At 50.6% G+C, this 22,350-nt stretch overlaps 1 protein-coding gene and 1 non-coding gene across 2 annotated transcripts; both read right to left on the bottom strand.

Moving 5' to 3' along the window:
* Window positions 1–10,551: 10,551 nt before the first annotated feature.
* On the bottom strand, window positions 10,552–10,624 carry TRNAR-UCU (transfer RNA arginine (anticodon UCU)). Its single transcript has one exon. It is a non-coding gene; the product is annotated as a tRNA-Arg (tRNA).
* A 1,279-nt stretch (window positions 10,625–11,903) lies between these two features.
* On the bottom strand, window positions 11,904–14,440 carry LOC133905514 (nifU-like protein 1, chloroplastic). Its single transcript, XM_062347322.1, has 4 exons — window positions 14,125–14,440; window positions 13,928–14,015; window positions 13,166–13,476; window positions 11,904–12,251 (listed from the first exon to the last, which is right to left on the bottom strand). Exons 1-4 carry the CDS (start codon window positions 14,191–14,193, stop codon window positions 12,060–12,062), a joined length of 660 nt encoding a protein of 219 aa, XP_062203306.1. The 5' UTR covers window positions 14,194–14,440; the 3' UTR covers window positions 11,904–12,059.
* Window positions 14,441–22,350: the final 7,910 nt, after the last annotated feature.

Here is a 22,350-nt window from a genome sequence, read left to right as displayed (position 1 = left end):
ATTATAGAATTTAGGAATTTTCAAAGGAGACAAAAAAGGATTCAAATTTGAAATCTTCAACAAAAATTTAGAAAATCTGAGTAACATCAAAATGCAACATCGTTCAGTTTATGCATATTCAAATTATAAAAACTTTAGATGTGTATTTTGGTTACTTTGCTCATGTTTACACATTTAAGTTTGTATTTGTTGTAAATTTGAAAAAGTTCAAATTGTTTAGTCAAATTTAACAAATGCTAAGACACTGGGTGTTACAATTTTGATCATTATATACTAGAAAAGTGGAACACCTTGGCAAGCGTGCGTTGGTCAAAGTTACCAAGTATTTGGAAATGGAGGGAGTACCCATAGGTGTGAGTTTGCAACGTGGAGGGATATGTGAGGTGCATAATTCAACTATTTACTTGTAGGTGGTATTTGGAGCTAAGATTGACTTCTGAGAGTGTGAATGATTTTCCCTTTCAAGGCCCACACATAGGTTTAACAGGATTAAAATGAAAAAAAAAATACATGGTAATGCTCGTCATCTCGTTTTCTGCAACAGTTTGGAATTTGATTCATGACTTTATGCAAGTTAAAATCATGCTTGATGCTCAATTAAAAGCGTGCCAACTACTTCAATTGACTGCTATAAATTGAAAGCAACATAAAACTAACTAAAGCAAAATCAAACATTGATCCACTTAAGTTTGTGAATTATCGAGTTCCTTGTTCTCTTTTATTTGACTTTAAAGATTCTGATGCGAACATAACATTTTTATTTGACCAAGGAAACATTGAATTTGCATCTTTTTCTCGACATATGATACATTTTTTTATTAGTTGAATTTTAACTGTGTATATCTAACCAAGCCTCTTGGTTTCTCTATTTTGCGTAGTATATATGGATACATCATAATGGACGGTAACACTAATTGCTAGAACTATTTCCATCTACAATACTGAATGAGTTCATTCCAGACAAAGAGAGAGAGTGGAGGTGGGAGGAATCTCCCCTCCTCTTGACCTCTTGAGTCCTTTATATAGGTGAGTAGGAGAGGTGAAACTTACTCTCTAACCTTTGTTGGGGTACAAATATTACAAAGAGGCTTTTAAGCCTTTACATGAGCTGCTTTATCTACATGGGCTCCTTTATAGGTCTAGGCCTTTTCCCAACAGTAGCCCATCAGCTGTAAGCTCCGATAAGACAGCAGGGCGAACAGCTACAACTAGGAAAAGACCCAAACTTATAGCCATCATGTACATCTCGCTAAAAACTTCATCCTAAAAACCCAGTGGGAAAAAAGGGCATGGAGAAAAGAGCATGTACATGGTACTGGATTTTCTTTACATGGCTGCTAGAGCTAGATACATTCTTATAACTACACTTCGTCTCGCTTGGAGAAGGGGGTCTCCGGCGGAGGTAGCTCCTCCTCAGCAGCCGAAGTCGAGTGTACACCTCCGTCCTGGTCGGTGAAGGGGGTTTTGGAGAAGAGGGTCTTCGATGAAGTAATCAGCGAAGGATGTTGCCGAGGCTTCGACAGGCTTCGTCATGCATAGTCAACGTACCTGAGGTTGAAGGCTGCTGTCATGGCTCACCGAAGCAAATGATGTCTCCATCTTTGCTCACGTACGCCAGCTAAACTCTTGGGACCCAGGATGAGATTTTAACCCGGGTACCCCCTATCCCCTCTTTGATCGGTGTTCGTGAGTGGTGAAGGGTGCCACATGGTTGACACAGTCGAAGTTGGTGTTGGCGAAGTCATAGTCGATGGAGGCATAGTCGTCACGGTCGAAGCACCTCTGATCGACATAGAAGTAGTGGAAGAATGCGAAGGCGTCTTGATCGCAGCCTCTCCTGCCGGCGTAGTAGTACCCGACAAAGCTGAAGTCATCGGAGTCGAAGCACTTATGATCGACTTAGTTAGAGTTGACGGAGGCGTAGTCATCGTGGTCGAAGTCATCAGCCGGAGCCCCCCTAGTCGACGTAGTTGGAGTCGAAAGAGGCGTAGTCATTGTGGCCGAAGTTGTCGGTCGAAGCCCCCTGGTCGATGTAGTCAGAGTCAACGGAGGCGTAATCATCACAGTCGAAGTCGTCAACCAAATACCCCCTGGTCGACGTGGAAATTGACGTGGCCGAAGTGAACGTGGCCGAAGGCAACTCTAGTCGAAGTAGACGGGGGTGAAGCAGTCGAGGACTCCATCCAGAGTCTCATCAACGTTGTAAAAGCCGATGGTGAGGGCAACTCTGTCTGAGTTGATGCCGATGCCGAAGGTGACGATGAGTCGATGTCGAAGGTGCGAACATGGTCGGAGTAGCAACCATTGTCGACGAAGGTGGTTGGCAACGCACCGTGTATGAATGAATCTTCAACTCCACGGAGCACAAAGGACCGTGTCTTCAAGACTTACTATCTGAGGTTCAAGTGGAGCATTGCTTTTACCTGAAGTTGAGTGGCATCTCGGTGCTCCTTGGCGGGCCTTCGCTCGCCTTTCAAGTCGATTGGTGCGCTGCCTTTACCTAAGGACCAATACCACTTCGACTTCTTGTCCTGTAGGACTATAGGTGCTTCACATGCTTTTTGAGATGAAAAACACATTATAACCGATTAGGTGTGTGCACATGAAGAATAAATAATTAAATGCATTGATGTAATCCAAAGACATGGTTTGTCTTCGGTACGAGGCAAGTACTCTTAGCCTCTCTTTTGTGCATGTGTTAAATAGATGTTAGAAAAGTACAATTGAAGAGTACATGTTTTAGCATAATGATAAACGTAGCATCGAAGGATAAAACCTTCGGTATATGAGGGATTAGTCCCATCCCCCGAAGATTAAAAATTCTTGTATAAGGGCAATAAGAGCTTTCTCATGCGAAGGGTTAAAACATGTGTATGAGGAATAAATATTTCCTCAAGCAAAGGGTAAGAACCTACACTTCATCTTACAACTTTTCACTGTCGCGAAGGCACGTTGCCTCTTATTGAGGTCAACAGTCACTTCATCTTACAATTTTTCAAAGCCACGAAGGCGCGTTGCCTCTTATTGAGGTCAATCATCACTTCGTCTTACAATTTTTGCGAAGGCGATGTCTCGGTTTTGAGGTCCATCGACACTTCATCTTTTTATTGTCGTAAAGGCGTGTTGCCTCTGATTGAGGCCAACCATCACTTCATCTTACATTTCTGCGAAGGCGACACCTCGATTTTGAGGTCAATCAACGCTTCATCTTTTCACTGTCGCAAAGGCATGTTGCCTCTTATTGAGGTCAACCATCACTTCATCTTACATTTCTGCGAAGACGACACCTCAATTTTGAGGTCGATCAACGCTTCATCTTTTCATTGTCGTGAAGGCGTGTTGCCTCTTATTCAGGTAAACCGCCACTTCATCTTACATTTCTGCGAAGGCGATGCCTCGGTTTTGAGGTCGATCAATGCTTCGTCTTTTCATTGTCGGGAAGGTGCGTTGCCTCTTATTAAGGTCAATCGTCACTTCATCTTACAATTTTTCAATGCCACAAAGGCGCGTTGCCTCTTATTGAGGTCAACCGTCACTTTGTCTTACATTTCTACGTAGGTAAGTGTTATCCCTCGTCTTGTGCACCGTGTAATCAGTGTTTCAACATAACAATATAGATAGAATCGAGTGATTATCAGCAAATGATTCTCAGCTTCATCCTGCGAAGCATATAGATTCCTGCAAGTGATTCGTGTTATGCTTTACAGGCGAAGGTTAAAACCTGCATATGAGTAATAACTATTCCATTGAGCGAAGGGTAAGAACGCTTCGATACGTTTATACCATGCAAATGCACAAAAGATAAATACTTTGACGTTCATGCACAAAGGTACGCACTTCGGCGCAAATCTAATGAGAGCGCGCAAAAAATAAAAAGCTTCGACACATGAGCGAAGGGTAAATACCTTGATGCATATGTAATGGCAGCGATTGAAGAACCCTTGATTCGCACGCGGGGAGGGTAAGAATAGTTGATTCGATGCACAAGAGTAATGCAAGCGTAAAGAAAATGAGTACTTCGACGATTGTGTGAAGGATAAACGCTTTGATACATACGCCTTCAAAAAAGTAAACATACACGGAGAATAAATATGTCGATGCATTTATGCAATACAAAAACGTGCGAAGCGTATGTATTCCCGAGTGATGATACTATGCACATATATGTAAAGTGTGCGCTTCATCGCAAATGAGTAATGAAGATATTCATGTATGCGAAGCATATATAAGCGCGAAGTATGCATTAATTCAAACACACAGAAAATAAATACTTCAACATGCATGCAAAACGAGCACATGTGATGTGGGTATGCGAAGAGTAAACACTTCGGCATATAAAAATGAGCTATATCATGAGAGGGGTAAGGACCTGCATGGTAGGAAGAAATAGCCCCTCAAGCGGAGCATAAAAACCTGCATATATTTGCGAATGGTAAAAACAAGTACTTCGACTCATTTATGCTATGTAAACGCGGAAGGTGAATACTTTGACATTCATGAAAATGTAACGTGAGCATGCGAAAGATAAACACTTCGACATATGAGCGAAGGGTAAATATTTTGATGCATATGTAATGCAAACGCGTGAAGAATAAAAAATTTGGCATGTTAGCGAACCCCGTGATCATGGGACATAGAGGTGACGTATTTATAAAATTAAATGATTCGTCACATGCACACCTTGTGGTCCATCAGCCATGATGAGGACTGATCTGCACATGCCAGCCCAAAAACGTACCTAGCACAATACTTGTGTACGCAGAAACAAAAGCTAGCAGAATTATCACTGGAAGGCTTAAGATAAATGGTCTACTCCATGGATTGCAACAGGAAAAGAGCTGCAGGCCAACTGGTTAAAAGCAGTGCACCAAGACATACCAATCCGGTGGGTGGGGCCTATGAAGCTTCCCTATTGAAGGCCCACACGTGTGGTCCGAAGGCACACACGTGTGTCTATTCAAAGGGCTCCGCACGCGGTTCAAAGGTCCATGTGCGCAGAGTCATCTGTCTAGTCGAAGGCCCATGCACTCGGCACTAGGCCCACCTGCCCGAGGGTTCCTGCTTCTGGTTGAAGGACCTCGGTCCGAAGGCCCTCGGTCCAAAGGCCCGTCTAATTGAAATCCTCCGCGTGCCTACGCTCAGCCCGAAGGCCTATCCACGCACCCCACTTGCTCTGCGTGTCTGACTGGTCGAAGGCCTCCCTATGGCACTAGGCCCATCCGTCCGATGGCTCATTGTAGCATCTAGGCTCCTATGTAAGTGGTAAGTGTTTCGGTGATTAATGATAACCATATCATTGTGACTAACAATTTATTTTGAAGAAAATAAAAAATTTATTTCACAATGATAATTGGGTATTCTTGATCCCTAAGGCGATTATGTGAACGATCAAAGGACTTGTGCATTAAGAGTAAGGATTTTCTAGTTCTAAGTGTCGCAAAAGAGATGAAGGACACTTAGAGTAGTATATGTCATTTTTCTTTAGTCTTTTGATCGTACTATAAAGAATGGCTAAGAGTAGTAGCTTGACCTAGTGAGTCTAGACTTGGTTTGATACACACTTGTAAAATTCTAGCACTAGATAGCTCATAGAAGCACATGGTTGAGATGTCGAGTAGTTAGGGCTCAAGAAAGTTTGAATTGGATGAGCTCAGAGAAAATTTACCTCACCGGATGATCTGGTCTATGTGAAGTAATCTCATTGGAGCATATGGTTATCTCAAGACAGAAAACACTCTAGATGCACCGAATACTCCGATGAACAAAGTGATGGAATCACCGGATGATTTTCTGGATGAAACGTGTCCAAAATTGTTAGAAGTGTAACACCGAATAGTCCGGTAAGAGTACTGGACTCATTTCATTTCAGCAGAAGGAGAATTGCCAGAAAAAAATAAAGTTCAACTCACCGGATTATCTGGTGATGCAATGATGATAGCATCAGACTATTTATTCCAAAGGGGATTCCAAGTGAAGAAGTTTGAAGCTCAGATCACTTGATGGTCTGGTGATCATGGTGTGTACACCAAACCAATTCTTGCAGAGAATAATTTCTGGTGGCAGAAGAAACATCAATCACTGGATGGTTCGGTCAAGACAAGAAAGGATCACCAGGGCAATATTTCCAGAGAGGGTTGTTTCGTTTGGTTCAAAGGAATTCCACTCACTGAATAGTCCGGTGATGAACAAGTGTGTACACTGGAGCTTTTTCTACCAGAGAAGATTTTGAGGGCAGAAGAAGTTTAACCCACCGAATAGTCCAGTGATGGCACTAAAATCATCACCAAAGCATATTTTCCACAGAGGGTTGCAACAGGCAGTTTGGCTAGTTTGTACACATAGGATGGTCCGGTGTTAGATCGGTGTTCACCGGATGATAGGATCAGACTATTTCTCAACAGTAACGGCTATAGAAGTTTGTACTCACCGGATTGTTCGGTGTGAGTAAGAAGATAGTCACTGAATCATCCTGTGTTAACAAAAAAAGTGGGTGGTTAGGCAACGGCTAAATTTGGATCTCTAGCCTATAAATACCCTCTCATTTGATCTCATATGGCTCTCTTGCGACACAGAGGAGTTTATTCACTGTGTGTGTCATCAAGAAGCAAGTGAGAGCACTTGAGTTGATCTCCAAGTCTCTAATTGAAGATTAAGGACATCATTATTGCTTGGAGAGTAGTAAGTGTGCATCCACATATAGTCTAGGTTTGATCTTGGTCAAGTGAAGCTATTGGCTTGTTACTCTTAGTAGTTGGTAACACCTAGCTAGTCTTTGGTGATTGGAGGTGTCTCAGTGAGCTCTTAGAGTTCTTATAGGAACTCCGAGAAGAGCTATGTACTTGGTTTGATACCCGTCAATCCAGAGATAGAGAAGTGACAATCATGAGGGAGCATTGAAGTCTTAGTGACTCAAGAGGGAGCGATATCCTTGGTGGATGCTCTAACGAGGATTAAAGGGGAGTGCCAACTCCTCGATACCTCGGGAAAAAAATCCAGTATTCTCTTATCCATCTCTTTACTATTCTGTAATTTAATTTGAGCATTTACATTCTTGCAAGCTTTCAATTCCTCATTTTCTTAGTGTCTTTGCTTGCTTAATTTGTTGCCATCTCCTAGCTTGTTCCTGTAGTCGCATTTCTTTTCATCTAAGCTAAGGTTGCTATTTGTTCTAGATTTTGATAGAAGTTTTTAATTGTCTAATTCATCCCCCCTCTTAGGCCATTCGATCCTTTCACCCGTGCGAGGAGCCGAAGCTCGACAAGGTCCATTTAGAGCCCATTGTACAGATAGCACCTCCTTGTGTGCACATGTGCACGTTAGTATAAAAATGCCTAGTGCATGCAGCCATGCAAGCAAGCACTTAGATCCAAAATGATGTGGTTTTTTTAACCTATCTCATCAGCAGTTAAGAAAAAACTGCAGAGTACACTTGACCTTTGGATAATGCCTTTTAATATAGAATAACATTCAAGAAGCCTTAACATGCTAGTTCTCTTTGATGCGAACATGTAAATGTATATGGCTTGAAAGCTGCAAACTTTTATATGAAGGGTTGTTCTCGAGGAAGGCCAGATGAAAGGTGATTCTTAGTATAAAGGCCTACTCTGTATGAAAGGCTCCTCTTGTACGAAGGCCTCCTATGACGCGGCTGCCTCGAACTCTATAGGTGTGCACACGAAGTCCTAAGACGAGGCCTGGGGCGCGAAGGCACAGGACACGAAGGCCTGAGGTGAAGCTCGGCCCATTGCACAAGAAGGTCGCCAGGAAGAGGCCGGTCTATTGTAGAACTGCTAGCCAACTCGACATGTTAATGCAAATGTGATGTCGAAGTAGTCGAAGCATCTTAAGCCTTGTTTGTGAAGCTGTCGAGATCCGTGAAGGCCCGTCTATCCGCATGGGACCATGTGGACGTCACTGGTGCTAGAGAGTCTGCAGATGCTTAATGCAGAGATCCGTTTTTCCTGTGGATGTTAATGCCAAAAAACAACCTCGGAGGAAACTGATAACCACATAGAGGAAATAATGCTATCCGCAAGTGAAAACATTCCAGCACAGTCGTATTGAAGATGCTTGCAGTCCTGACCTGGGACAACTTGTTAGCTAGCTACAGCCACAAAGCAAACCCGATGCCTGCACATGGTGCCGAGTCACGCCCAGCGGTGTGTGTTTTGGATCAAAGACAGACGTGCTTGCTTGCCCGCTCGTAAAGGCGAAGGTCGAACCCACATGTCCGAAGGCCCGCGTGGGTGAAGAAAAAAATCCACGTGTGCAATGCGAAGCCCGTCTAGGCTTGAAGGACCGCATGTGGCTCAAGCGCTCGGAGCATAGCCATTCTGCAAATACTGCAAATTTCTTCCCTACACAAGGATGACTCTTGCACGGAGAGTTTCGACGAAGGCTCTGCCCTGTACGAAAGGCCTTCCCAGCACGAAGAGTCCTCTGTGTATAAAGGGTTCTGCCTCTTGGACGATGGGTGCCTCCTTCATGAAGGGTGCCCCTTTTACAAAGGGTCTTCACGTACAAAGACCCTGCTAGTACGAAGGTCTACTTGTTTTTCGACGAAGGCCTAACGAAGGATGAACGCGGCTTCAGAACGGACCATGCCTCCTACTCGCCAAAGGGATCGCTACTCCGCACACGAGTAGATGTGCCAACCTTTGGCTCTAATTGCTCAGCCGCTTCTACCTGCTGATGTTAGTATAGCAATAAATTCTAGTGCACAACGCTTTGTATACAAATCAGCTTTTTAGTGCACACCCATGATTCATATTATCAGATACATCAAAAGCGTACACAAACCAGCTTTTTAACAACAAACTAGTTTTTCATTAATAGCATGTAAGATTGTATGATGGTACAGAAAGAAGTTTTCACCTAGTGGCACTCTTACCCAACGAGTAACCCTTCGCAAGATAGACAAGAAAAATGCCCTGATCACATCAGCAACGAAACAGATGCCTAGTGGTTCGGTGGGTGTTGTAATCTCATTACCCACCTACATGTACCAGGTTCAAAGCCTACTAGTGGCAAATTTTCTTTTGCAAAAAATAAGAAACGTGTAGGGATATAGAGCATGGGAGTTGAGTGCAACTATTGCTGAAGGCCCATACTTGTTGCCACTCCTGAAGACCCATGAGCGAGTCCTCCCTTGCACGATGGCCGAAGCTGCTGCTTCCGGAGGGTTCATCCTTGCATTAAGGCATGCACTGTTGCCTCCAAAGCCCACGAGCGTGGCGCGAAGGCCGCCTGTCCGAAGGCGTAGGTGCGCGGGGCGAAGGCCGACGAGGGCCCAGACGTAGTGATGAAGGTCTAGCGTGATCGGCCCGGTTTGAAGGTCCACGTCAAGGGACGAGTAACCCGAAGGCCTGGACTGAAGGTCTGTGGGAAGGCCGAGTGATTCCGAAGGCCTAGGCCGCCTGGTCGAAGGTCAACGAGCGTGGTGCAAGGCCCGTTTGGTTGAAGGTCCACGCGTAGGGACGAAGGCTGACGACAGTGCTCTCGTGGTGATGAAGATCGATGGAGGCCCACGCTTGGGAACGAAGCCTGAACAAAGGCCCCCGCACGGGGACAGAGGCTTCCTCACTCTTTGGAACCGGATCCCTACGGGCGACGCCAACTGTTCCAACTGTTAGAACTATTTGCATCTACAGTGCCGAATGAGTTCATTCTAGGCAAAAGAGAGAGAGTGGAGGTGGAAGGAATCCTCCATTCTCTTGACCTCTTGGGTCGTTTATATAGGTGAAAAAGAGCGGTAAATTTTCTCTCTAACTCTTGTGGAGTACAAATATTACAAACAGACCTTTAGTCCTTTACATAGGCTACTTTGTCCACATGAGCTCCTTTATAGGCCTGAGCCTTTTCCCTAACACTAATATGTTCTTAGCATCTTACAACTTGTTCTACCATTGCATAGTCAGATCTGAATAGGAGTAGGACAATACTCTAGTGGCATACGTAGCTTGACACCATAGTTCCATTTATCTTGAAAATACTCCCCTAATTATTCGAGATATTATTGTACGAAGAACAAAAGCTCATGGCAATGTGTTTTTTGAGTTATTTTCTTTACTTATTTGAAATGCACATGTTTTTTTGAGTGTCTGAATAAGTAAAATTTACATTGTGACTTCAATTCAGGTAGTGGGCAATACTACTAACAAGGAAATAGGGAACTCACCATACAAAAAAAACTGACCACTAATAATCTGCGAAAACCCTAGAAACATGAACAGTAGTGAAGAGGTTGAAGAACAACAGGCTAGTGCAGACAAAAATAGGAAGAAAGTACCATCACATCGCAATCAAACATTGAACGTCTTCATTCGAAATAAATAAAATTGGAATAATCAAGAGTAAAGCAAAGGGGCCGCAGAATTTGGGGAACGTTTGGGGACAGCAGAACAAATGTACGTACCTTGATGTGATAAAAGTAAAAAAAAAAGTGAGTCATTGGACATTAAAAGGTGAAAAAGGAGGGGGAGGGGGAGGGTATCCATCCATTTAAAAAAACAAAAATGTACATATCATACAATCGTAAAATGTAAAAAACCGCACGCCTGGTGGGACTCGAACCCACAATCGTCTGATTAGAAGTCAGACGCCTTATCCATTAGGCCACAGGCGCCGCTCTTTAAAAAGATCCACTTTAATACACATATCTAAATCCGCACCAAGATATATGCCATGCAGATGTGCGCCGCAGAGTCCCACCGCATCAGGAACAAGAACCAGAGCGAGGCACCGCTGCCCCGATCTCGCCCGCACCACGTCGGTCGTCGGCGGAGCCGGAGGAGGAGAGGGGGAGGGGGAAAACCAAGATGGAAGCGGTCAAGAAGCTCGGCGCCTGCGGAGCGGGGAAGAAGGCGGCCAAGAAGCGGAGCCACGGGCCCACGGCGCTGTTCGTGGCGGTGGACTACGCCTTCCTGCTCGCCTTCGCCGGCTTCCTCGCCTACCTTGTCGGGTCCCGGGTCCTGCCCTCCGTCGCCTCCTCCGCCTAGATCGGTTCACTTTCTTGGATCTCTATCGTTCTTCCGCTTTGTGTTTCGTTTGGATCCGATGTGAGTGAGACCCCGAGATCTTTCCCCGAGCGGCGGTTTCTCTTCTCGTTCTGATGCCGCTCCTGCGATGTAATCCAATCCCCTGTGTAATGAGATGAGAACCAACGATGTTTCTTGGCAATTGGTGTGTTGTTGATGACTTGATGCGAGAGCGATTTGCTTGTTTGGTTGTTTATCTGCTGGTGAGCTGAGATCGGCGATGTGCCATTTGCGGCTGATGCCGATCGATGGATTAGATCAAATTGATTTCATGCTTTAGTTTCTAAGTAGAGTGTGTGATTCAAATGGCTAAAAACGCCGCCTTTACCATTCTACAAGTCTCTACCATTGCTTTGCTCATCTTCTCTCTGAAGCCACTTGTTGGCTGTGGCAAAAAATCAATTGGCTCCTCTTCCCCCTCTGCCAAGTATCCAAGTTGAAAGGGATACCACTAAACCAAACTCGGATCGAAAATGTGTGAACTGGGATCAGCTGATACTTGAGCAGTTTCAGTCGCTGGAGCTATTGTATCTATGCAGCAATTGGTCACAGCTTATACTTTTGATTCAAATGGACCAGAGGAAAATTGAGGGAATGATATGACGCCTGCTATCTTTTACAATTACAATGGAAATACATGCTCTCGTTCGTCTAACAGTGTTGCCACCATGACTTCTCTGTAAGTGAAATGAAACCAGATTCAATGCCACATTGACAAATTTCTGTCTTGCTTGCTTCTCAAAATCGCAGAGTGATTTAGGAAACAATTGGTTAAATTCAACTGGAATGCACCTTTTCTATTTCCTTCCAAGAGGAAGCAGAGAGACCAGAGCATTTTTTTCAGAAATTAAGGATGAACACCCCGTACTTCCAAATTGCTGCTTCAATAGTCACATATCTCAGCCTGACTGCTGGCAAGAGGTGAGAAACTACAGCCGTGATCATTGACACATTTGCACCCTTTTCCTCTACAGTTGCTGCTGCTATGCTCGTGCAGGAGCTGGCACACAAATCTCGACAAATTCACGATAACAGCTGGACGGTTGCGATGGACGGGATCTTCTCTCGAAGCTTCTGAGTTAGGGCCACTCGAACTGTGGTCACACGAGCAGCGGCACCTCTAAGTCGGACTTTCACAATAGGACCTACGATCGTGACGAACTTGAGCTCACCACCTCCTGTGCCAGCAAGGTATGGTCTGATCTCAGCGAGCACCTGATGTTGCGTTAAAAGGAGCTCTATGTCAGAAGGTAAATCATCTAATGGTGTAAAGGGTGTGGAATGATGGTATAATGTTGTAAGATTTTTTTTTTTGGGTGGAATCAGACAGGAGTTCTGCCGTTCCATATTAAGAGAGGAGCAGAAAAGTTTTTTAGTTTACAACGTGGCCATCCGGTGGATATCCAGATGGCTCATGCTGTAAGAAAAATCATTTGATCATAAAAGTAAATGAGATGCATTTTTCTTTATAAATTCTGGAGCGCTCTTTCCTACAAACAGGAACTGACAAATCTCATACTGCCCATCTCTTATCAATATAAGCTGGACATGGAATACTGTCAACAGTGGAAAGAGTGGTGCCCCAGGTATATAGATCCCTCACCAACAGAAAGCTATGCATTTTACTTTCAAATTAAACAGTCAACACAGACAATGTAGCTTCAACCAAAAAACAAGAAAGGAGCTGCAACAGTACCAATAGTCCAATACCTGAAGGATGATGTCACACATGTTCCTAAACTATTACCGCTAACAATCAGAGGCTTGTCGACTGAAACCTCTTTCGGAGCATCTTTTCTTTTCCTTTATTTTATTTCTTCTCCTTTTGTTTTTACACGTTCAAGGATGCTAATTTGAGAAATTAGCACATTGTAGACTAAATTTGTTGGATGGATCCTAGACATTTATACTAGTTTAGATGTTTAATTTATTGAGATAGGCAGCGCATCAAATTTCAGTACCTAGCAGTCTATAACCTATCAACCATATACTCCCATGCAATCACCTGCAGGTTTAAGTGATCTCTGTAGTTACCATAATCATGTCTAGTCTAGCAAATTATCACAACTATCATGTATGAATTCAGAAAGCAAATACACAAAAAAACCAGACTACACTGTGGCAGTTACCTTTTGAACGTTCCCTTCATTCAGCTCAAGCCCCTTCTCCTTATCTGTGATAGGTTCAACTGCGAGGATCTCTGGTATTTTCTCCATCAAGCGCCGCTCAATGCCCATCTTCATTGTGGTCACCGAGCTTGGGCATGATCCACATGCTCCCTGCAGCGTCAACCTCACCACATTCACATCGATCTCTTGCAATGCGATGTTGCCTCCATCTGCAATAAGGTACGGGCGCACTTCATCCAGAACCAATTCGACGTTTTCAGCAGTTAACGGCAACTGGACCACTGGATTTAGGTCGGCAACTGCTCGAACAACTGCTACAAACAGAACAGCAGGAAAAAGGATCAATTCAATCAACCTCAGAAAGGGCAGCATGCTGAATCTTTCAGAATTTAACTGAGTTTGAACGTGCTCAATAAGAACCCAGACAGGAAAAAATGGCTTGCTGGGTGAAAAAACTGTGTTCTCTGCTTCATTTTCCTTCAGCATTTCGTATGTGAAATTAGGTTCTGACTGTTTTGTGCTACACTGAACTCGGTTCCCTCATGTATAATGGAGCTGGGGAATCGCTTTGATGTCCTGTGTTTCTAAAAAAGATCGTTTGTTGTATAAATGCCAGCACGCAACTATGGATCTATGATGCATGGTGTAATTTCTCAACCCCTATGTGAACAGTAGGAAACATTTTTTATGTATTTATTCATCAAAACTTGCATAAACTGCTAGCTACATGCGGACTGCAACGCCGAGCAGAGGAGGACTCACATTGCGGACGCCGGCGAGTGGACGCGGCGGCGACCGATCTTGGGGCAGGAGAGGGGGCACTCCCGCGCGACCACGACGCGACCCCCACCTTCGAATCCCCAAACCAAGAACGGAATGGAATGGTTCAGTTAGCATAGAATCATCACGTCGCCAAAGAAAGCGGGGGCAAGAGAAGACAAGAGGATGCATAGCTCAACCTTGAACGACGACGAGGGCAAGGAGGAGGAGGAGCAGGTGGACGGCGTCCACGTCGCCGCCGCCGGCATCTCCGGTGCTCCGCCTGGACCCGCGCCTCCCGGGGTATATCCCGATCGGGCGCGTGGTGGAGAGGAGAGGAGACGCTCCCGCTGGTGGTGGTGGTGCGGGGTGGTGTGATGCGGTTGGCGGGTGATCTGTGCTGTTGTGCCCGCCGGCTTTCTCTCTCGTGAGCGGCTGGCTCGCTCGGGCGTTCGCGTTCTTGCCAAATTTCGTGCGGCTTCACGGCATCCCTCCAAGTTGCACTTGTGCCCTGACTCGCACTCCTCTCAACTTCGCCGTGTTTTCCTACTGCATGGTTTTAACGATGGATTTCTACGTTGTTCATGTGTTCTGTTCCTGTTGCCATGATTTAGAGACATGCATTATTCCAACTTTCCAAGCAGGGCCTTAGCTGTGGTAGTCAAATTTCCTCTGGGTCTATCTTGCGGAGAATTATCTATATTTCTATACTTCAGTATAATTCACCAGTTATTTATAGATTTAGATGTTTTTGACCATTCACACGAGTTGATTGAATGGTTATTGTCGGTGTATCAGGAACCAGGGGTCCCTGAGTCTCGAGACCGGGCCGGCCATCCGCCACATGTCACCATCCCGCGAGGACCCCCTACACGATGAGAAGAACTTAAGTTCCGGGAGAAGGCGCTTGGGGCCGCAGCCTCCGGTTTCCGAGCACCCCAGTCCCCCGATGACCCGCAGAGTCCAAGTACCGGGAAGAAAGTGCTCGGGAGAGAGTGCTCGGGGCTGCACGTGGCAGCCCCCGAGGACTCGGTTCCCCGAAGGTCTTACCGGAGTGCTCGGGAGAGAGTGATCGGGGCTGCACGTGGCAGCCCCCGAGGACTCGGTTCCCCGAAGGTCTTACCGGAGTGCTCGGGAGAGAGTGCTCGGGGCTGCACGTGGCAGCCCCCGAGGACTCGGTTCCCCGAAGGTCTTACCGAAGTGCTCGGGAGAGGGTGCTCGGGGCTGCACGTGGCAGCCCTCGAGCGCCTGGTTCCCCGAAGGTTCACGCAAGATCGCCTGACGACCCGAAGGGTCCCATCGGCGGGGTGTCAGCCAGTCAAAGGTCCAATACCGCATTCAATAGTCACGCGCGGCCTGACATCCTGACATTCTCAGCTGCCCACGCCCTAGTGTCAGACCCTGCCATGCTTTGGCAGGGGGGCGTGGGTCCATTAAATGCACGGGTCCCGTCCCGTTTTATCTGGGTGCCTTGGGATAACGTTGCCAGAATCGAAGCGCTCCGCCTGCCACCCTACCCCGGCGAAGAACAAGACAGGGTGGGCGCACCGGGCACCTCTATGGCTGCCCGGTGGGCCCTCTTAATGGCGCCGGAGGACATCCACAGTGGCGGGTGGTCGGATGCACGCCGCATTTTTTCACCGCCCCTGTCACTTCGCCAAGACGGAATGATGGCACCTTTCTCCGTGGCACCTTGGCACTCGCGCCCCCTCTTTCCCATTCAGGATAAGTCGAGGTCGGCGCGCCTATAAAAGAAAAGGATGGAGAACACATAAAGAACACGTCAGACAAGACAGCATAAACAGGAGACATAGAAGAAGCGCGACGAACACGATAGAACAAGAACATCGCAGACAAGCTCGAGCAGAGCTAGAACACGGGAGCCTCAAGCTCTCTGTAGACAACACACCCTTGTAACCAGGCACATCCTTGAAGAATTCCCTTCAAGGAAAGATATTGCACTCACACAGGAGTAGGGTGTTACGCCCCCGTACGGCCCGAACCTGTCTAAACCCCGGTGCATCTATCTCTTTTGCACTAGGTCGATCTTCCCCCACCACCAGCCGCTGCATTTATTTCCGTTTTCATTTATTTCCCGACGAGCTCGTTCAGGATCATCCCCCCGGCCGAATCTTTAAAAAGGGGTCTCTCGGGATCCCTGCGACAGGAGTTCACTCTCCGACAGCTGGCACGCTAGGTAGGGGGGAATATCCCTAGATTTGTTTGTTTGCTTTTTTTCACAGGAAAAGATGGCTGGTGGGCACCGTCTCCAGCGTTCTGGCTCTACTTCCAATGACGGAGTGCTGCCCGACGTCCGGGAGAGCCCAGTCGCTGCTGCGTTCCAGCAGCAGCCACTATCCATGTGCGCGGTTTTTCCCGCTCAAGGGGATCAAGGCGCTGGGCCCAGCAGGGCCGCCGCCGCCGCTGCTAATGCACTTTCTGACCCCCAGCAAGAGGTCGGGACCCTGGCCGCTAGGTCCGCCTCTGGACCGCGTCGGGTGCCATCCCGGCGCAGGCTCGCGTTCAGCGAGGCCGGCCCGGGGAGCGCGCTGCTTGCAGCGCATGCTCTCCTCAGGCACCCGCCCGTTCAGGCCACGCCGAATACTCCGGAAGGCCGGTGGATCCAAGATGTCGTCGCTTTGGTTGGCACTGCTCGCTGCCAGGTGCAGGCCGGGAGTCCTCGCACCACCTCTCAGCGTGGCGCCGCCAGAGCCGGCTCCTCAACGGGCAACGTCCACACGAGCCGAGGGGCCTCCAGGCGGAGTGCCGTCCCCCTGGCCGTGTCCGAAGCCCGGGACCTCCGCTTGCGTCTTGACGAGCGGAGGGGCCACGAGGATGCCCGAGTTACTCTCGAGCGCCAGCGGGAGACCCGGCAGGAGGTCGGGGCAGAGGACCAGGCTTCCTCTCTCCCGGCCCAAGGCCATCGGGAATCCCCGGCTCGCCGCCACTCGCCACCAAGGACCCCCGCTCGCGCTGCGGGATATGGCACCGGCTGCCGTGCCTTCACCGCTGAGCTCCGCCGGGTCAGGTGGCCTTCCAAGTTCCGCCCCGAGCTGCCAGAGAAGTACGACGGGTCCATCGACCCCGTCGAGTTCCTCCAGATCTACACAACGGTCGTCCAAGCGGTCGGAGGCAGCGAAAATGTGATGGCAAACTATTTTCATGTTGCCTTGAGGCGCTCTGCCCGCTCTTGGCTTATGAACTTACCCCCAGGGTCTATTAGCTCCTGGGATGACCTTTGCCACCAGTTCGTGGCCAATTTTCAGGGCACGTTTACGCGCCCCGGCTTGGAGTGCGACCTCCACGCCGTCCAACAGCAGGAAGGGGAGACGCTGCGGCGCTTTATACAGCGTTTCAGCCAGGTTCGCAATACTATTCCGCGAGTAGCCCCCCATGCTGTTATTGTTGCTTTCCGGCAGGGCGTCCGCGACGAGCGGATGCTCGAAAAGCTGGGTACGCACGAGATCGAGACCACTGCGGAGCTCTTCGCACTGGCCGATAAGTGCGCCAAGGCTGCGGAGGCCAGGGCGTGGCATGCTCCTCGCCCCACCACCGACCAGCCAAGTTCTTCCCACTCCGACAAGCGGGAAAAGAAGAAGAGAAAGAAGCGCGAGGCCGCTCCTGTCGAGCCGACCCAGGGCCCCGCCCATTGGGCGCCGCAAGAGCCAGACCGCCGGCAAGAGCGCCGGCCTGGCGTCGACCGACGTCCCGCAAGGGCCCCTGCTAGGGCTCCTCCTCGGGCCTCCGGGCCCACGAGGGCCCCGGCACCAGCTAGGGCACCGACTCCCGCAAGAGCCCCGGCCCCCGGCCGGGCTCCTGTTCCAGCAAGGGCCCCCGCTCCCGCGGGGCCCGAGCCAGGTAAATGGTGTCCCATACACCAGACCAGATGACATGACCTCACGGAGTGTCGTACGGTCAAAGGACTCATGGAGCAGCGCCAAAGGGAGCGCGACGAGTCCCGCGGAGGAGGCGATGCTGAGGTCGCCCCCGACAACGCCGAGCTCGGTTTCCAGGAGCCCGAGCACGCCGTCGCCTTCATCGACGGAGGCGCGTACACTCCTTCCTCGCGCCGTGGCATCAAGGTCATGCGACGCGAGGTGTGCTCTGCAACCCCGAGCGAGGAGGTCGCAAGGCCCCTGAGGTGGTCGGACGCTCCGATCACGTTCAGCATGGCTGATCACCCCGCCAGTACTGCAGCCGTGGGGCGACTACCTCTGGTAGTGTCCCCCACTGTCTACAATGTTAAGGTCGGCAGAGTGCTGATCGACGGTGGTGCCGGCCTCAACCTCCTTTCCAAGGAGACCTTTGAGAAGCTGCAGGTGTCCTCCAGGCGCCTAAAGCCGTCGCTCCCCTTCTGCGGAGTGACCCCCGGGCACTCCCTGCCCCTCGGGCAGGTCGAGTTGCCCGTGACGTTCGGGAGCCGGGATAACTTCCGCACAGAGTGCGTCCTCTTCGACGTCGCGGAGCTCCCTCTCCCCTACAACGTCATCCTCGGGCGTCCGACGCTCACCAAGTTTATGATGGCCGTGCACTACGCATACCTCACGGTTAAGATGCCGGGCCCCGCGGGCTCCATCTCCGTGATCGCCGACTCCGGCGACGCCGTCTCCTGCGCTGAGCAGTCATACATGGCTCTGGTCTCAGCGCAGGCCGAGGTCGATGGCTCTCCAGGGGGCCCGGGACCCTCTCCATCCAAACCCCGACTCGCTGCCGACGCCTCTGTTCCGACGAAGGAGGTCGTGGTGGGCGAAGGCGCTACCCAGGTCGTCCGAATCGGCGGTGACCTGGGCAGCAAATAGGAAAGCGCGCTCGTCGCCTTCCTCCGGGCTAACGCAGACGTGTTCGCCTGGCAACCGTCCGACATGCCCGGGATCCCTAGGGAGGTGATCGAGCATCACTTGGCGGTGCGTCCGGACGCCCGCCCGGTGAAGCAGAAGGTCCGGCGGCAGGCGCCTGAGCGCCAGGAGTTTATCCGCGAGCAGGTCAGCAAGCTCCTCGACGCCGGATTTATCCGAGAAGTCCTCCACCCCGACTGGCTAGCAAACCCAGTCATCGTCCCGAAGGCCAATGGCAAGCTCCGTATGTGCGTGGACTACACCGACCTAAATAAGGCTTGCCCTAAAGATCCCTTCCCCTTACCTCGCATTGATCAAATTGTAGATGCAACTGCGGGATGCGATCTTTTATACTTTTTAGATGCAAACTCTGGGTATCACCAGATTCGCATGGCCGTGGGGGACGAGGAAAAAACTGCTTTTACCACTCCGGTGGGGACTTATTGCTACATGTCAATGCCTTTTGGCCTGCGCAACGCTGGATCCTCCTTCCAGCGCGCTATTCGTATTACCCTTGACTCGCAGGTTGGCCGCAACGTCGAAGCTTACATCGACGATCTCGTGGTCAAAACCCGAGACCGCGCCACCCTGCTCGAGGACCTTGCCGAGACTTTCAACAGTCTCCGCTCTACCCGCCTCAAGCTCAACCCGGAGAAGTGTGTTTTCGGGGTGCCGGCGGGCAAGCTCCTTGGTTTCTTGGTTTCTGGCCGAGGAATCGAGGTCAATCCAGAGAAGATCCGGGCCATCGAGCAGATGCGACCCCCGGCTCGACTCAAGGAAGTCCAGCGTCTCGCCGGCTGCATGGCAGCCCTCGGGCGCTTCATCTCTAAGCTCGGGGAGCGAGGGCTCCCCCTCTTCAAGCTTCTGAAGAAATCCGGTCGTTTCGACTGGACGCCGGAGGCCGAGCAGGCCTTCCGTGATCTAAAGAAGTACCTTACTTCGCCACCCGTGCCGGTGGCTCCCTCTCAAGGTGAGCCCCTACTGCTCTACGTTTCGGCCACACCTCAGGTCGTGAGCATAGTGCTGGTGGTGGAGCGCGACGAGTGTTCAGGGCCGGGTGCTGGGTCCCAGCTCCCAGAGGCCCCCGACCACTCACCTGTCCTCTCGACTCCCCCTGGGCAGGGGGTCGAGCCCGAGCACATTGTTCCTCCCGACCAGGGAGTCGAGCCCGAGTGCCCGGCCAGCCCCGACCGTGCCGCCAAGCCTGGGGGCTGCGGTAGCCCCCCGGGTGGAGCCACCGTCCGGGCTCGCCGGGTGCAGCGACCGGTGTACTTCGTCAGTGAAGTCCTCCGGGAAGCCAAGACAAGATATCCCCAGGCTCAGAAGCTGCTCTATGCCGTGCTTGTTGCTTCCCGGAAGCTGCGCCACTACTTCCAGGCGCACAAGGTCTCGGTGGTTACCACGTATCCACTGGGACCCATTCTCCGGAACCGGGAAGGCACTGGGCGCGTTGTCAAATGGGCAGTTGAGCTGGCGGAGTTCGACCTACACTTCGTCAGTCGCCAGGTAGTCAAGAGCCAGCCACTCTCCGACTTCTTAGCAGAGTGGACGCCCGTCCCCTACATCGTCCCAGAAGAGATCTCTGCCTATCCCAGGCACGACGCACCCGGGTACTGGGTCATGCACTTCGACGGCTCCCTCTCGCTGAAAGGCGCAGGGGCCGGAGTGGTTCTCACCTCCCCAACAGGTGAAGAGCTCCGGTACGTCGTGCAGTTGTAGTTCCGCGCATCCAACAACATGGCGGAATATGAAGGTCTCATCGCCGGCCTCCGGGCTGCGGTGGGGCTCGGGATTCGTTGCCTCCTTGTCAAAGGGGACTCCCAACTGGTCGTCAACCAGGTGTCCAAGGAGTACCAGTGCACGGATCCTCAAATGGCGGCGTACGTGGCTGCGGTCAGGAAGCTCGAGAGGTGCTTCGATGGCCTGGAGTTGCGGCACATTCCTCGCCGTGACAACACTCTGGCCGACGGGCTCTCCCGCCTGGCCTCCTCACGTGCGCGCGTTCCTGCCGGGGTCTTTGAAGAAAGACTCACACGGCCTTCCGTCCTGCCTGCCGAACAGGATGAAGGGGAAACCTCGAACTCAATTCAAGGGACCCCGACGGTGCCCTTAGTGGGAAGCCCCGTCAGGGCGCCGCCGTCCGGCGAGTGTGCTGCGCTCGCCGAATGTTCTCAAGATGCCTCGTGGATGTCTGACATCTGAGGGTACTTGAAAGAAAAGTTCCTACCCGGGGATGAGGCGTCTGCCAAAAGAGTTGCTCGGCAGTCCAAACGCTATGCCATAGTAGATGGGGATCTCTACCGGCGTAGCACAGGAGGTGTACTCCTGAAATGCATCTCCCGGGCAGAAGGCGGCGATCTTCTCGCTGAGGTCCACGAGGGCGAGTGCGGTGGCCATTCATCGTTCCGCACGCTGGTCGGGAAGGCCTTCTGGCAAGGTTTCTACTGGCCTATAGCTCTCCAGGATGCTTCTGAGCTGGTTCGGCGCTGCAGGGCGTGCCAGTTCCATGCAAAGCAGATTCACCAGCCAGCTCAGGCTCTTCATACCATTCCCCTGTCATGGCCTTTCGCGGTCTGGGGTCTAGACATTCTGGGTCCATTCCCCCGAGCAATCGGGGGCTATGCATACCTATATGTCGCCATCGACAAGTTCACCAAGTGGCCGGAGGCGGTCCTAGTCATCAAGGTGACCAAAAACACGGCGCTCTAGTTTATCCGTGGTATCACCAGCCGCTTTGGCGTCCCGAATCGGATCATCACCGACAACGGCACCCAATTCACGAGTGCCCTGTTCGGGGACTATTGCGAAGACCTCGGCATCAAGCTCTGCTTCGCCTCCGTCGCTCATCCTCGGAGTAACGGGCAGGTCGAGCGCGCCAACGCGGAGATACTGAAGGGCCTCAAAACTCGGACCTATAACGTGCTCGCTAAGCACGGGAAGGGATGGGTGGACGAGCTGCCAGCCGTGCTGTGGGCTAACCGGACTACGCCAAGCCGCGCCACCGGGGAGACTCCGTTCTTCCTCGTCTACGGCGCCGAGGCAATCCTCCCCTCCGAGCTCACTCTGGGCTCCCCTAGAGTACATGCATACTCTGAGGGTGAGCAGGAGCAGCAAAGGCGCGATGACGTGGACTACCTGGAAGAGCGTCGGCGGCGTACCGCCGTCCGGGCGGCTCGGTACCAGCAGAGTCTGCGGCGTTATCATCTGTGCCATGTCCGGGCCCGATCTCTCGAGGTGGGGGACCTAGTTCTCCGACGCATCCAGTCGCGCGAAGGAATGAATAAGCTGTCCCCTGTGTGGGAGGGTCCTTTCACCGTGATCGTGGTCCCGCGGGCAGGTTCTTTCAGGTTGGCGACAGAGGAAGGACAGCCACTCCTGAACCCGTGGAACATCGAGCATCTCCGAAGGTTCTACCCGTAGATGGTCGTGCTCGCGGCTCAGGTCAGCCAGGTCGGGGGCTTCCCCCCGCCCAAGCAGACCGAGGGCTCCACCCCTTGGGTAAGTCGCCGTCGCCCAACCTTGTAAAAATTGCACATTCAGTATTTCAATAGGCAATCGCTATGTCGAAATATTTTTCTGGATTCTGTATGT

The sequence above is a fragment of the Phragmites australis genome, chromosome 22 (assembly GCF_958298935.1).
Source record: "Phragmites australis chromosome 22, lpPhrAust1.1, whole genome shotgun sequence".
Classification (NCBI taxonomy): Eukaryota; Viridiplantae; Streptophyta; class Magnoliopsida; order Poales; family Poaceae; genus Phragmites; species Phragmites australis.
Note: the sequence above shows the minus strand (reverse complement) of the source record. Positions and strands in the feature narration are given on the sequence as shown.